Below are 14,619 nucleotides of genomic sequence, written 5' to 3'. Positions count from 1 at the left end.
TACCTGGGCATAAGATCTTTAATGAATCTGAATCAGTTTTTTTGGGACTACACGGTATACTGTTCGAAAAGGTTGATGCAGATACGCTGCTGCTACGGCTGCTGCTAGGTGAAGGGAGAGGTGAGACCTGACGATTCACTGCAAAGTAAAGATCAAGAGCTGGTAATGTATTGCATAGCTTTTGTCCTGCTTCTTCATTGAAACCGAAACCTAGCTCAATCGATCCCTTTAGCTCGTTCAAATCCTCATCCGTTAGTTTCATTTGTACACTAATATCATCTGAAATGCCTTTATGAAGCAGCTTCTTTTCTTGAATCATTATCATCTGACGTCTTCTTCTTTCCCAAGCAACGTCTCTTGGTGTTTCACGCATAGAGAGCTGCTTTGATAACCGTTGTTTTGGTTTCTGTGAGGCCACCGGTGTTGTTGTTGTTGTTTTGACCTCTGGAAACGTTGATCTTAAGATTGGCAATGTAAGGCCTTCTCTTCTTCTCACCATTTCTTTTTTTTTTGGTTTTCACTTGTTGTGTATATAAAGCAGAATGACCGGAAGCTAATGTGTTATGAAGAGGTGGCTTGTAAATGAAGATTAAGGGTTTTTCTTTCTGGTTTTGTTACCTCTTTTAAGAGATTATCAAAGCTAAGGGCTTTGAATCTTGTAAAATTTTTATGTATGTTCTTTGTCTGATGGCCGCGTGCGAACATTACGCGGCCAACAAAGAGGTTATAATGGGTCGGGTTGATCAGATATGTTCTTTATGCTCTTCTCTAGTAGGAATTTGCCCAACCCGACCAGATAACAGTTTTAGAAGACTCGAGGTGCTTTAATGGAGTATAGCAAAATAATTTCAACCACTGATCTATGCAATGGATATAGAGGTCAAAAAAGCTATTTTCCTCCATTGTTTAAATTTGATCATTGACTCATCCAGATCTTTCGGGGGACTTCCTTTGTTTACATCCTTGACCATTCTAAGAAAAGAGTTTCAAAATTTATCTTAGTATAGCTCGATCAAATCAAAAAAAAAAAATTCAGAAGTTTGAAACAATATGGTTTGAGAGTTTCTATATTTAGATTAGATAAATTCATGTTGTAGCAAAAGGAAAAAACACGTCTTTTATTTTCTTTTAACAACAATATGCTAAACATAGCTTGTTCGACTAATCCTCTCTACCATGAATTTTTTCTAACTACTTCTGTTTCTCTTCCAGACAAAACAACGGAGATTGAGAAAAAAGAAAAAAACAGTAACCTCATTGTAGAGAAAACAAACTAAACAAAATAGAAAGAAAAGAAAAGAAAAGCCTACCTTAAGATTCTTGTCTTGCCTTCTTGTTGATCCATGCAAGTCTTGTTTTGAGTTTCCATGGTTAGGTTATAGAGAAAATAAGATAAAGAGCTTCCAATTTGTTTCCAGGCATAAAAGTGACCACCCTCTTGATCTTCGCTCTTGCGTTTTCCTCTTGAGCCTGAGAGTTTAGACCCGTTGATGTGTCAGCCATGAACGGGAAAACTCGAGTTCTCTTTTTCCTCTTGCCTCTCACGCTTCTCCTGATATCTCCAACTAGATGTAACGGTCAGGATTTCGCGCTGGGCTGCGGGGCAACAGAAGCTTCGACTGACCCAGACAAGAAAAAATGGGAACCAGATACAAAGTTTCTAAAGACAGGAAACTCAGTTCACGCAACAGCTACATATCAAGACCCTTCACTTCTCTCAACAGTTCCTTATATGACAGCCAGAATCTTTACAGCTCCAGCAACTTATGAAATCCCGGTTAAAGGAGACCAAAGACATTTGCTCCGGTTACATTTCTACCCATCAACGTACACTGGTCTCAACATCTCAAACTCGTATTTTGCTGTGGCTGCTAACGATGTTGTCCTACTGAGCAATTTCAGCGCTGAGATTACGTGTCAAGCTTTGACACAAGCTTATCTGGTTAAAGAATATTCTCTTGCACCCACCACGAAAGATGTTTTGAGCATCACGTTTACCCCATCAGACAAGCATAAAGACACATTCGCCTTTATAAACGGTATCGAGGTGATTCAAATGCCAGAACTGTTTGATACGGCGGTTCTTGTTGGTTTCGCAGATCAGACAGTTGATGCCAAGACATCAAATCTTCAGTCAATGTTTAGGCTTAATGTTGGTGGTCAAGACATCCCTGGAAGCCAAGACTCTGGTGGGTTGACAAGAACTTGGTACAACGATGCACCTTACATCTTTAGTGCGGGTCTTGGTGTTACACTTCAAGCAAGCAACAATTTTAGGATCAATTACCAGAAAATGCCGGTGTCTGTAGCTCCAGCTGATGTATACAAAACAGCAAGATCTCAAGGCCCAAACGGAGATATCAACCTCAAATCCAATCTTACATGGATGTTCCAAATTGATAAAAACTTCACTTACATCTTTAGACTTCATTTCTGTGAATTCCAGCTTTCCAAAATCAACCAAAAGGCTTTCAACATTTACATCAATAACAGAACAGCGCAAGCAGATACTACTCCTGCAGATATTATAGGATGGACTGGAGAAAAAGGAGTCCCGACTTACAAAGACTATGCAATATATGTTGATGGTACCAACGGAGGTGAAGAGATTACACTTCAGATGACTCCATCAACGTTTGGTCAACCGGAATATTATGATTCACAGCTTAACGGGTTAGAGATTTTCAAGATGGACACCATGAAAAACCTTGCCGGTCCAAACCCTCAGCCGTCGCCTATGCAAGCTGAGGCAGAGGTTAAAAAAGAATTCAAAAGCGGAAAGACAACTGCTTTCATCATTGGCTCGGCAGGAGGAGTTGCAGCGGTTTTACTTTGTGCTCTGTGCTTCACGGTATACCAAAAGAAACGAAGATTTCAAGGAGGAGATTCTCACACATCAAGCTGGCTTCCTATATATGGAAACTCCACCACATCAGGAACCAAATCAACCATCTCAGGGAAGAGCAACAATGGAAGTCACTTATCTAATCTCGCAGCAGGTTTATGCCGTAGATTCTCTTTAGCTGAAATCAAACACGGAACTCAAAACTTCGATGATTCCAACGTCATTGGAGTTGGAGGTTTTGGTAAAGTCTACAAAGGAGTTATAGACGGGACAACAAAAGTAGCAGTCAAAAGATCAAACCCAAACTCAGAACAAGGACTCAACGAGTTCGAGACAGAAATAGAACTTCTCTCAAGACTAAGACACAAACACTTAGTCTCATTGATAGGATACTGCGAAGATGGAGGAGAAATGTGTCTCATATATGATTACATGGCACTTGGAACACTCCGTGAACATCTATACAACACAAAGAAACCACAGTTAACTTGGAAACGAAGGCTAGAGATAGCAATCGGAGCAGCTAGAGGATTACATTACCTTCACACAGGAGCAAAGTACACGATCATACACAGAGACGTGAAAACAACTAACATACTTGTAGATGAGAACTGGGTAGCTAAAGTTTCAGACTTTGGGTTATCAAAAACAGGACCTAACATGAACGGAGGACATGTAACAACCGTAGTCAAAGGAAGTTTCGGATATTTAGATCCTGAGTATTTCAGAAGACAGCAACTGACCGAGAAGTCAGATGTTTACTCATTCGGAGTTGTTCTGTTTGAAATCTTGTGCGCAAGACCAGCGCTGAACCCAAATCTTCCCAAGGAACAAGTGAGTCTCGGAGATTGGGCAATGAACTGCAAACGTAAAGGAACATTAGATGATATAATCGATCCTAATCTAAAAGGGAAGATCAATTCGGAGTGTTTGAAGAAATTTGCAGACACGGCGGAGAAGTGTCTCTCAGACAGTGGATTAGAACGGCCGACGATGGGAGATGTTTTGTGGAATCTTGAATTCGCGCTTCAGCTTCAAGAAACTGCTGATGGGACTCGTCGGACTCCGAATCGTGGAGGAAGCTCTGAGGATGTCGGCGGTGGAGGAGGAGGCATGGCGGCGGTTAACGTTGCCGGCAGAGACGACGTGAGTGATGATCTTTCTTCGGAAGATAGCAGTGGAATCTTCTCTCAGATTGTAAATCCTAAAGGGCGATAAGGTAATTTTGCAATATTTACATTTTTATTCTCCTAATTTTAATTTTAAAGTCTTAATTTTGTTTTTGTTTTTCTCTAATTGGCAGGATTAAAGAAAAGAAAAGGAATTTGGATTAAAAAACTTGAAGATGATTTTACATTTGACTGATATGTTAACAAATAATTAATCGAAACATGTTTTAAGATAATATCCTCTTTTGTGATTATTACATGTAATCAAAATTATATTTTGTATTTTACAATTCCTAGTTAGAATTCCTTATTTTTTTTAATTAATGGTAATTTGTTTTGTCGAATGAGAACTGTTTTACAATTTTGCCCTTATCTAAAAAAGGAAATTAAAAATCCACAATAAAAAGCGATATTAACCCTAAACTAAAACTACGATTTCAGTTTCAACTTTTTACTCTGTTTCTCCCACAAACCACCGCACTTTTGCGAATCTCAACCTCCTTCCTCTCGTCGCCGTCTTATAGCCACCGGTCATATATTCGCCGCCGTCGGTCTTCCCTACGTTGACCATTGTGGGTTAGTTTATCTCTCTCTTGTTCGTTTCTGGGTATAGAAATCAGTGGCTCTCTCGATTTAGATATTATCTTTCTCTAGCAAAGTTTGCAGCTTTCTTCTCTGTTTCCTATTTTTGTTTACTTAGATTGTACTTTTGTTATAGGTTGAAGAAGAAGGAGAGCAATTACAGGCAATTGTGTCTGAAGAGATCGTTTATGGTGAAGAGAGCTCCAATTACTCGGAGTGAAGGTCTAAGGTGAGGCAATTGTGGGATCTCTTACAACTCCAAGAGTGAAAAAGCAATGGCTTACGGTGGTCCGTCAATGAATCCACCGGCTATGATGACTACTGGCGCAGTTCCCGGGTCTGGTAATCTGAAGCAAGTGAAATTAGAGAGAGAAAGCGAGCTTAGGATTGAAGTCTCTGAGGAGCCTCTCAGACTCCGTTTGGTCAACGGGACCGCTGAGATTTTCGGCTCTGAACTGCCTCCTGAAATCTGGCGTACCTTCCCTCCTCGCCTCAAATTTGCGGTATGTTTTCTAACCTGCGTTTGCAAGACATTATGCTTGTGGCTAATAGATACAATGAGCTTGTTGGTAACATATTTAGTATTGGGTTTTGGTTGTTAGAGAGCCTTTCTTGATTTGGTTTAAGTTGTGGTTATCTTTCTTGAAAGGTACATCCTTTTGCCAATGAACTTTGATTGGGTTTGGGTTGGATAAAAGACTCAAGGTTTATGTAATAATAATTGTTAAATGGGTTGTATAAAGATTTATGATACATGTTTACTGGCAAAGGATGTACCTTTCTTTCTGTTTTATTTATTTTCTTCTGCTACTGATTTATGTAAAGCTATAAAGATCATAGCTCTGTAACACTATGCTTACCGTTGTGCCTTTTGATTATTTTTAGGTTTTCACATGGTATGGAGCGACAATTGAGATGGATGGTGTCACGGAAACTGACTATACAGCAGATGAGGTTTGCTTACTTGTTTCATTTTCATATTTCCTTTAGATATTTTAGAGAGCAAAACATATCAACTAACAATGTCTTCGTTTCTAGACACCGATGGTCAGCTACATTAATGTGCACGCAATACTAGATGCTAGGAGACGTTTGGCCAAAGCTTCCACATCCAATGAACCAGAATCTTCTCAGGTACTTTTTTCCTCGATAATCATGTTATTGTATTCCAATATCGGCAAAAGTTTTAAACACTTGGTTCTAAAGAATTCACTTAATGCAGGGACCTCGGGTTATTGTAGTAGGGCCTGTCGATTCCGGGAAGAGCACGTTGACAAAGATGCTTCTTAGTTGGGCAGCTAAACAAGGATGGAAACCTACATTTGTAGACCTTGATGTTGGCCAAGGGTCAATTACAATACCGGGTTCGATTGCTGCTACACCTATTGAAATGCCACTGGATCCAGTTGAAGGGTTTACTCTTGATATGGCCCTTGTATACTACTACGGCCACATAACACCTAGGTAAGTGATTTTTCAAATTTCTCTTCCCCATCATATATGTTCTTTTCACTCAATGTGTAATTTTAAAACTTTTTTTAGTGGCTCTTCCAGTGCCAACATTGAACTGTACAAAACTCTGGTGAAAGAGCTTGCTCAAGTTCTGGAGAGACAGTTTGTAGGAAACCCTGAATCTCGAGCTGCTGGAATGGTGATCAACACAATGGGATGGATCGAGGGTCCGGGTTACGAGGTAAAATTAGCTTCTTTTTAGCGTGTTTTCCGGTAAAGTTAGCTCCTTTTTAGTGGATTTTTCGTTGTGCTAACGTCTGTTAAAAATTTGTATTTGCGTTGTTTTTGCAGCTGCTTCTACATGCAATAGACACATTCAACGCCTCTGTTGTACTAGTATTGGGTCAGGAAAAACTATTCAGCAGGCTTAAAGACTTCCTTAGTAGAAGTAAGAGTAATGTTGACGTCGTGAAACTTCACAAGTCTGGTGGAGTTGTAGCTAGGGCCAGAGAGTTCCGGCAAAGTTCAAGAAATTCTAGGATTCAGGTAAATATTTTCAGTCTCATATCTTTTTAATATCCAATTGATCATGCCTTTTGGGAAGTGAAATTCATAAACTAGAAAACTTTAATTTTCCAGGAATATTTTTACGGTCTATCCAAAGAACTCTCTCCGTATGCCAATACATCAAGTTTCAGTGATCTGCAAGTGTTCAGAATTGGTGGTGGACCACAAGCTCCAATGTCAGCTCTGCCAATCGGGTCTGACCGGGTTTCAAATCCGTTGAGGGTGACGCCTGTAAATATTGATAACCGGGATCTGCTGCATTCTGTTCTGGCTGTCTCATACGCTGAAGAACCAGACCAGATTGTCTCAAGGTAAATTTCTAAACGTTCTTGCTGTTTCCACAAATCAAAAGCTTTTGTTTCTTTTGGTCTTTCTGATGTTTCTTTCTTTGTATCTGATATGGTGTTTATGTTTGATGATGCAGCAATGTTTCTGGGTTTGTGTATGTGACGGAAGTTGATATACCGAGGAAGAAGATAACGTATTTAGCACCATCGCCAGGGACATTACCTAGCAAGTTCTTGATCGCTGGATCTTTGTCATGGCTTGAGTCAACGAAATGATTTAGTTAGGGAAGATAGAGAGGCATGTTCTGTGCTTGGAGGATGATGCAGCAGCTCATTTATGTAACTTAAAATTTACAAGTAGCCATCCCGTTCTGTCCTATACAAACCGCACAAGGTTTTCTTACAGTTTCGAGTTTAAAAATGATTGCTGTGGATTAGATGTGTTTGTCTTTTTGTAATATGATATTAAAAATAAAATGATGGAAATTATGTTATTAATGTTCAATTGCGTTAGTTCTATTTTCCGGTTAAAGCATATTCAAGTAGTAATGTTTTTATTGACGAAAAAAAAAAGTGTGTTGCTGCTATCAAGTTTTTTTTCTTCTATATATATGCATGAATCTCTTAACAATTTAGTGATTTACTTATTGTGTAGCGGCTACATATTAATTTAAAAATCTATTTACAATTTACCGCATGGTATACAGTATCAGGTCCTAGATTTGAATAGTTGGACTTGGTCCAGAATTGAAATCAATACAACGGCAGTTGTAACTGGTCATTCTCTTGTTAGTTACTTGGGTAACCAAGTTGATTTCTATTGGAGGTCTTACAAATGATGATGCAGTGATGATCTTTGATACCTAGACAAATACATGGTCTTTGGTTTCAACAAATGGTCGCGTGCAAGACAGTCGGTCACAATCATAAGTAACTCGTTGATGGTATCTTGCAGACATGATTTGAAGAGTTTGTCTTTGAACGATTGTCATATGCTTGATTTTATACTCTTTTCTTGAAACTAACTTAAATATATACATCTAGTTTTTTTTGTACGAAGTTTTTTTTTTGTCAAAATGTATTTATTACTATTTTTCTCGAAATAATAGATGACCATATTTATATTTCAGTGATAAAAATAGTGTTTGATATTAGTGTTTGATATTTCTATGTATTTATAAATATATTAGTATAAATTAGTGTTTGATATTTCATAAATAATATATATATTTATGAAATACATAATATATTTATATAATATATATAATATAAATATATTAGTGTTTGATATTTCTATGTATTTATAAATATATATATATATATATTAGTGTTTGATATTTCTATATATTATATAAATATATTATGTATTTCATAAATATATATATTATTTCTATGTATTTATATTTAGTGTTTTTTTGTCAAACTAATGTATTTATATGTATTTAGTGTTTGATATTTCTCGAATTAATAAGTGACCATATTGCACACTTCATTTTGTTTGATATTAGTGTTGAAAATAAAGTTATATGTTAAATTTTTTGAATATTATATTAGTAAGAAAAGATTCAAGTAAATGAAGTCAAGTACTAAGAACAACTTATTTTTATCATATATAAATTTATAATAATATTAGGATTCATAATATTCTAATTTCAGAATTAATATGTTATTAATTTCTTAAATTAATAGAATTTTGTTTTTGAGATAATGGAGCAGAAACAAAATACATTAACAATAGAATATCTGATGAATTGATCGTGGTTGACTGTTTTCTGTTTGGGTTTTTTTTTTTTGTTTTTTTTTTCTGATAGTTAACATAATATCTTATACTGAAATTAGAATATTATGATCACGATACAGGATAAGCATTTTTTTCCCATGGGTATTGTTCACCAATTAGGACTTTCTTCCCGTGCTTACAGATTTAGGCTTTTTTATATAGGGAAAAAACGTATTTACCCTTCTCAAAACCGATATCGCCCCCTTCTGTCTCTCTTTTCTCAGCTTCTGCGATAGCCGATAGTGATGACGTATCTCGATTCTCTTTCGTCACTACACCCTCCGGAAAGAAGATATTCATTACGACTTCTGCATTTGTGATTTGGATTCCGGAAAGAACATCATGACTATGACCTCCATAACATTCAGTGTGAAGCTCTTAAGCTAATTCTGAAGTTCCCCGAGGTATGTGAAGAATTCTATTTTCATTTCTTTGTGATTTCAAGCGTCTGTTTTGGGTATAATATCTTCATGTTCCCCGAGGTGTTTTTGTAAAATCGCTTATACAAAAATATTAGCCAGCCCGTTTTGTCCTATACAAACCGCACAAGGTTTTCTCACAGTTTCGAGTTTAAAAGATGATTGCTGTGGATTAGATGTGTTCGTCTTTTTGTAATATGATATTAAAAACAAAATGATGGAAATAATGTTATTAATGTTCAATTGCGTTAGTTCTATTTTCCGGTTAAAGCATATTCAAGTAGTGATGTTTTTATTGACTAGAAGAAGAAGAAGAAAAAATGTGTGTTGCTGCTATAAGTTTTTCTGTATATGCATGAATTTACAATTTACTCAGTACGTAGTGGCAACATATTAATTTTAAAATCTATTTACAATTTACCACATGGTATACAGTACCCGTAGTAAAAAACTACACTACACTTTCATTGTGAGTTGAGTTGCCTTGCCGGGTCGGATTGGAAACCTCACGTGTCGCTCGAACTGATAAGGCTTTTGGGGACATAAACAGTGGGTAAATTTTTTTGTTCCCTTCCCTATTAATAACATTTTGATAACCCAAATTTAGTTGTTTACGACGTAAATTTCATATGTTTTGTAGTCAAGAGAATGATTAATGAGTTGAGTGGGGGAGTTGAGGAGCCTTAAAGAAACTGTGGAGATCAATCAGGGGATGTTTAATCTACACCTGAGACTGAGAGGACACATGCGTAGTAGAGGTGGTGAGTAACTAAAAACATATATATCCTGACTGTCTGACCAAAAAGGATGAAAAATGTAATGTTGCGGTTATTGTTTTCTAGGTAGTCAACAAACTAAGGACAATTATATATCAATTTTAATACATATTATTATCAATATATTTATTGAAAAATTATTTAAGTTACTCGTTTATATGATTGTGAGAAAGACTCTTGATAATTAAAAAAAAATTCATTGCACTTTAATTTTTGTAGTATATTTGTGAAGTAGTAATAAACTAATTGTATACTCCCTTCTAATGTTTTGTAATAAAAACAACTTAAATATATATATATATATATATATATATATATATCTAGTTTTTTTAGTTTGTACGAACTTTTTTCTTTTTGTCAAAATGTATTTATTATTGTTTTTCTCGAAATAATAAATAATCATTTATACTTCAGTGATAAAAATAGCCTGCACAATTCATTTTCTTTGATATAATTGTTGAAAATAAAATTATATGTTAAATTTTTTGAAGATTATATTAATAAGAAAAGATTCAAGTAAATGAAGATTATATTAAATGAATTCAAGTATTAAGAACAACTTAATTTTATCATATATAAATTTATAATAATATTAGGATTCATAATATTATAATTTCAGAATTAATATGTTATTAATTTCTAAAATTAATAGAATTTTGTTGTTGAGATAATTAAGATCTTAATTAAGATTAATTAAAAATCCAAAAACCACAAATCTCAAGATAAATTAGAAAACAAAAAAAAGGTCGAAATCCAACATATATACAACAGAAATTTGAAAGCAAAAGCGGCCAAATCCATTATATAATAGTTTATACGAAATGAGAAAGGATATTTCTTCGTAGAGCGAACAACATTAATACTCCATACTATTTTAAAACTATTCACATGTATTTCATATATATACCGTATATAGTCTGTACTGAATTAACTGATCATGCATGGTTTTGCTTCTAGCTAGCTAGTAATCTTCCATGTCAGTTTGTGAATTTTAAAATCCATACATTACAATAATTTTCCTTGCATGTTTAGGCATTACTAATAATATGAATTTGATGATGACTAGCTATATAAGATGTGACACGCTCGGGCCGTCAAAAATTTTAATTTTTTTGTTAGTAATCATATGTATTCATTCACCTACTAGATTTTAAACCCCTAAACGTTATACGTTGACACGCAACTATATTTTTCCTGATCTAACCGAAAAAATAAAAAATAAAATAAGCTACGTATAAGAATAGTATATTTGATGAGTTGATCGTGTTTGACTGTTTTCTGGTCGGGCTTTTTTTTTTGTTTTCTTATAGTTAACTTAACATATCTTATTGTAATTGGTAAGAATAAGATACCTTGGATAATTTCAAAATATAGTAGTAATATATGAATAAATTCAAAAGTCACAATTTTAAATCAGTTCAGTCTGTAATATTGTTGAATAAGCTCCGAGTAAGAATCGGATCCGAAGAATGTTAGATGTTTTTTGTCTACCCAAGTGGCATTATTAATCTTTTTAATCTGAATTATGCTCTTCCTTAAAGAGGTGAGATTATTAATCTGTTGTTTTATGATTCTCCTAGGAATACAAAAGGGTTTAAGATAGAAAAAAAAAACAATGAACTGTAAAGGTTTAACATGTTAAGTAATATGTTTCTCTTGATAGTAAAGTAAACTTTATTTGTTTAAAAACCACGATATGCTTTGAGCTGAAAATGTAAAAAGAAAACATAAAAATAGCTATATCGGTATTTAAACATAAGATGCTGTATTCTATAATAAGCTCACTGTTGTGTTGTATTATAGTACTATAACCTAAGACGACATTAAATACAGAAAATCCTAATCATTTGAGTGACTATTTATTTAGCTATAGGAAGAAAAGATCCACTTATCATTGTCAATATGTAAAAGATCATATAACAACAACAACAACAACAACAACATTCAAACCAACAAAAAAAAACAGAGAAAAAAAAGTAGAGAGAGAGAAAGAGAGCTATTCTAGTCAACAATAATCGTGATGCAACATGCTAGAGAGAGAGAGTCGACCAGAGGAAATAGAAATAGGATACGTGTCGAAATCTATACCGTTACCTTTTTCTAATTTACAATCTCGACGAGAGACACAATGGGTCCCACAGTGGACGTTTTTCTCCATTTTATGGGAATCGAGAAATAGTGAAAAAAATACATATATTATTTTTACGAAAATGAATACAAAATCAATTTTACCATATAGTTACCTATAATATATTAGAAAAATATACATATATGATGTGTGAGAGAGATAAACAAAAAAAAAAGAAAATGAAAATGAATACGCTCTGAAGAAGAAGATACAATTGAGCTCAAACATTAGTAGAAGAATTTTTGGTGGTCAATAAATGAAAAAAGCGCAGGTGTGAACTCTATTCCATTCTAGGCAGCGATTACTTTAAAGATATTAGTAATTTAATTACAGATCTTGATTTCAAATATATCCGAATATCATAAAAATTCTTAATATATACATTTTTTATTGTTGATGTAATCAGATTTTTATTGGTTTGCACGAAAATTAGTAGGTATAAAGTAGGTTCCACTAGTATAGAGAGAGAAAAGTCTCTCCTCTGAAACTGCGACGACCACAACATCTCTCTCTCTCTTCTGTAGTGAATTCCACTTCTTTATTTTTTTTGTGTTTGGTTTTTTTTTATAAAAAATTAACTATATTTACTTTAGCTGCTAGACATTTAAAATTGGAATTTGGTCTCATTGAGAATGTGAATAATATTAAGAAGAAAAAGGAAATATTTTTTAAAAATTGGTGGGGGAATTTTAAGTAAACATAAAAAAAAAAAAAAGCAAAAGTCTCAACTCTTCCCCACCCACAAAGTGGAGCAAAGCAAAGCAAAAGTCATAACCTTTGACACTTTTCTTTTTTTGTGTTATCTCACCCATCTCTCTATCTCTCTATCTCTTTCTTGCAAATAAACAAACAAGACAAATCTTTCTTACTCTTTAGTTTATCCCTTAATAACAATTCTCTCTTGCTTATGTTTGAGCTCAATTGTATCTTCTTCTTCAGAGCGTATTCAAAAAGATCTCATTTTTTATTTCTCTCCTCTTTTATTTTTGTCATGTGAGCTAATTTTTATTTTCTGGGTGTTGACAAAGATCTCATCTTTTCTCTGAGTTTTCGATTTTACTTGTTAGCAACTCTTCTTTGGAAGTAAATTGGAGAAGTAACTCATGGTGTTTGGTCTGTTTCTAGGTTTCTTTGGAATCGAGTTCTGGATTTTTCACGCTCCTTGGATTTGATCTAGTTAACTTTATTTAATGTGTCTGTAAACCCCTCTTTTTCTTGTCTTATTATTATATATCTGGTTTAGCTTTACTGGAATTTAGATTTTGAGATCTTTCCTTTTTTATAGGTTGCAAAGGCTTTTTTTAGTATGATTCCCTTGGTTTAGGAGAGATTTGGGTGTTTGAGTTTGTGAATTAGGTTTTCTTTTGGTTGTTTCTCTGATCTGGAGTTTGGGTAGAAGAAACAAAAGATATGGAGGAAGTTGAAGCTGCTAACAAATCAGCTATAGAAACCTGTCATGGAGTGTTGAATCTCCTGTCTCAAAAAGCCGGCAGTGATCCCAAATCCTTAGTGGTTGAAACAGGAGAAGCGGTTTCCAAGTTCAAGAGAGTAGCTTCTCTGTTAAGCAGAGGGTTAGGTCATGGCAAGTTCCGTAGTATCAACAAGTTTAGGTCATCTTTTCCTCAACACATCTTCTTGGAGAGCCCCATTTGCTGTGTTGCTAACGATGTTACTGGTGATTACACTCAAGTTCTTGCACCAGAGCCTCTTCAAATGGTTCCAGCTTCTGCTGTTTACGATGGAATTGAACCAAAACACCATATGGGTCATCCTCCTCCTCCATTAATGCTTACTCGCAACATGTGTGTTGACAAGTCGTATCTGGAGTTAAAGCAGCCACCGCCTTTTCGTGCTCCTTATCAGTTAATCCACAACCACCAGCAGATAGCTTACTCTAGGAGCAATAGCGGTGTTAACCTTAAGTTTGATGGTGGGTCTGGTAGTAGCTGTTATACTCCTAGCGTTTCGAACGGTTCAAGATCGTTTGTATCATCTCTTAGTATGGATGCTAGTGTAGCTGATTACGATAGGAACTCGTTCCATTTGACTGGATTGTCCCGTGGGTCTGACCATATATCGCAGCATTCCCGGAAGATGTGCTCTGGTAGTATGAAATGCGGAAGTCGAAGCAAATGTCATTGTTCCAAGAAAAGGTTTGTCATTTTTCTCTGTGGACCTTTTTAATATTGTTTTTGGTATCTCTTTGTAAAAATGTTTGATCTTTATTTTTTTACAGGAAACTGAGGGTAAAACGATCAATCAAGGTCCCTGCAATCAGTAACAAGATTGCTGATATACCTCCGGATGAGTATTCATGGAGAAAATATGGGCAGAAACCTATTAAGGGTTCACCGCATCCACGGTATATATATACATCTTTTGATGCAAGGTTCCTTGGAAATTTATGTCTATTTAATTTAATATAGATCTCTTTTGTTTTGTTCCGGTTGCAGAGGATACTATAAATGCAGCAGTGTGAGAGGTTGTCCAGCAAGGAAGCATGTGGAGCGATGTATCGATGAAACTTCAATGTTAATTGTAACTTACGAAGGTGAGCATAACCATTCAAGAATATTGTCTTCACAATCAGCTCACACCTGACGAAAACAGAGTC

At 35.1% G+C, this 14,619-nt stretch overlaps 4 protein-coding genes across 7 annotated transcripts in view; 3 read left to right on the top strand and 1 right to left on the bottom strand.

The window, feature by feature from the left end:
* LOC104748012 lies at positions 2-1,402 on the bottom strand (the record flags this gene model as incomplete). The annotated part of the gene is made up of 2 exons (XM_010469709.2): positions 1,311-1,402; positions 2-972 (listed from the first exon to the last, which is right to left on the bottom strand). A coding segment is annotated over exon 2 (498 nt), but the record flags the coding sequence as incomplete, so codon positions are not given.
* Positions 1,390-4,230, top strand: LOC104744577 (receptor-like protein kinase ANXUR1). Its single transcript, XM_010465655.1, has 2 exons — positions 1,390-4,064; positions 4,149-4,230. Exon 1 carries the CDS (start codon positions 1,502-1,504, stop codon positions 4,061-4,063), a length of 2,562 nt encoding a protein of 853 aa, XP_010463957.1. The 5' UTR covers positions 1,390-1,501; the 3' UTR covers position 4,064; positions 4,149-4,230.
* LOC104744575 (protein CLP1 homolog) lies at positions 4,443-7,407 on the top strand. Of its 3 annotated transcripts, none has more exons than XM_010465652.2 (9): positions 4,443-4,590; positions 4,733-5,099; positions 5,482-5,550; positions 5,635-5,730; positions 5,819-6,060; positions 6,151-6,289; positions 6,400-6,594; positions 6,688-6,926; positions 7,040-7,407. In XM_010465652.2, the coding sequence occupies exons 2-9, from the start codon at positions 4,872-4,874 to the stop codon at positions 7,176-7,178; spliced, it is 1,347 nt and encodes a 448-aa protein (XP_010463954.1). In that variant the 5' UTR covers positions 4,443-4,590; positions 4,733-4,871; the 3' UTR covers positions 7,179-7,407. The 3 variants fall into 3 exon arrangements, with proteins under 3 accessions (XP_010463954.1, XP_010463952.1, XP_010463953.1); XM_010465650.2 differs by having other exon boundaries at positions 6,139-6,289; XM_010465651.2 differs by having other exon boundaries at positions 4,457-4,586; positions 6,139-6,289.
* LOC104744574 (probable WRKY transcription factor 39) overlaps positions 12,771-14,619 on the top strand; it is a 4,540-nt gene continuing 2,691 nt past the window's right edge. The window contains exons 1-3 of one of the 2 annotated variants that reach the window (XM_010465649.2): positions 12,771-14,158; positions 14,242-14,367; positions 14,459-14,567. In XM_010465649.2, coding sequence (XP_010463951.1) covers positions 13,416-14,158; positions 14,242-14,367; positions 14,459-14,567 — 978 coding nt within the window. In that variant the 5' untranslated portion in view covers positions 12,771-13,415. The remainder of the gene's footprint in view (positions 14,159-14,241; positions 14,368-14,458; positions 14,568-14,619) is intronic. The other variant, XM_010469707.2, reaches the window with a different exon arrangement.

This window comes from Camelina sativa, chromosome 15, assembly GCF_000633955.1.
Source record: "Camelina sativa cultivar DH55 chromosome 15, Cs, whole genome shotgun sequence".
Lineage (NCBI taxonomy): Eukaryota > Viridiplantae > Streptophyta > Magnoliopsida > Brassicales > Brassicaceae > Camelina > Camelina sativa.
This window is presented reverse-complemented; position numbering and strand designations above follow the sequence as displayed.

Excerpts from the sequence above, each read along its gene's own strand:
- LOC104744577 (XM_010465655.1), top strand. The coding sequence starts at position 1,502 with ATGAACGGGAAAACTCGAGTTCTCTTTTTCCTCTTGCCTCTCACGCTT.
- LOC104744575 (XM_010465650.2), top strand. The coding sequence starts at position 4,872 with ATGGCTTACGGTGGTCCGTCAATGAATCCACCGGCTATGATGACTACT. Across the intron at positions 5,100-5,481 it reads CTCCTCGCCTCAAATTTGCG|GTTTTCACATGGTATGGAGC; the intron begins GTATGTTTTCTA and ends GATTATTTTTAG. Across the intron at positions 6,927-7,039 it reads CCAGACCAGATTGTCTCAAG|CAATGTTTCTGGGTTTGTGT; the intron begins GTAAATTTCTAA and ends TTGATGATGCAG.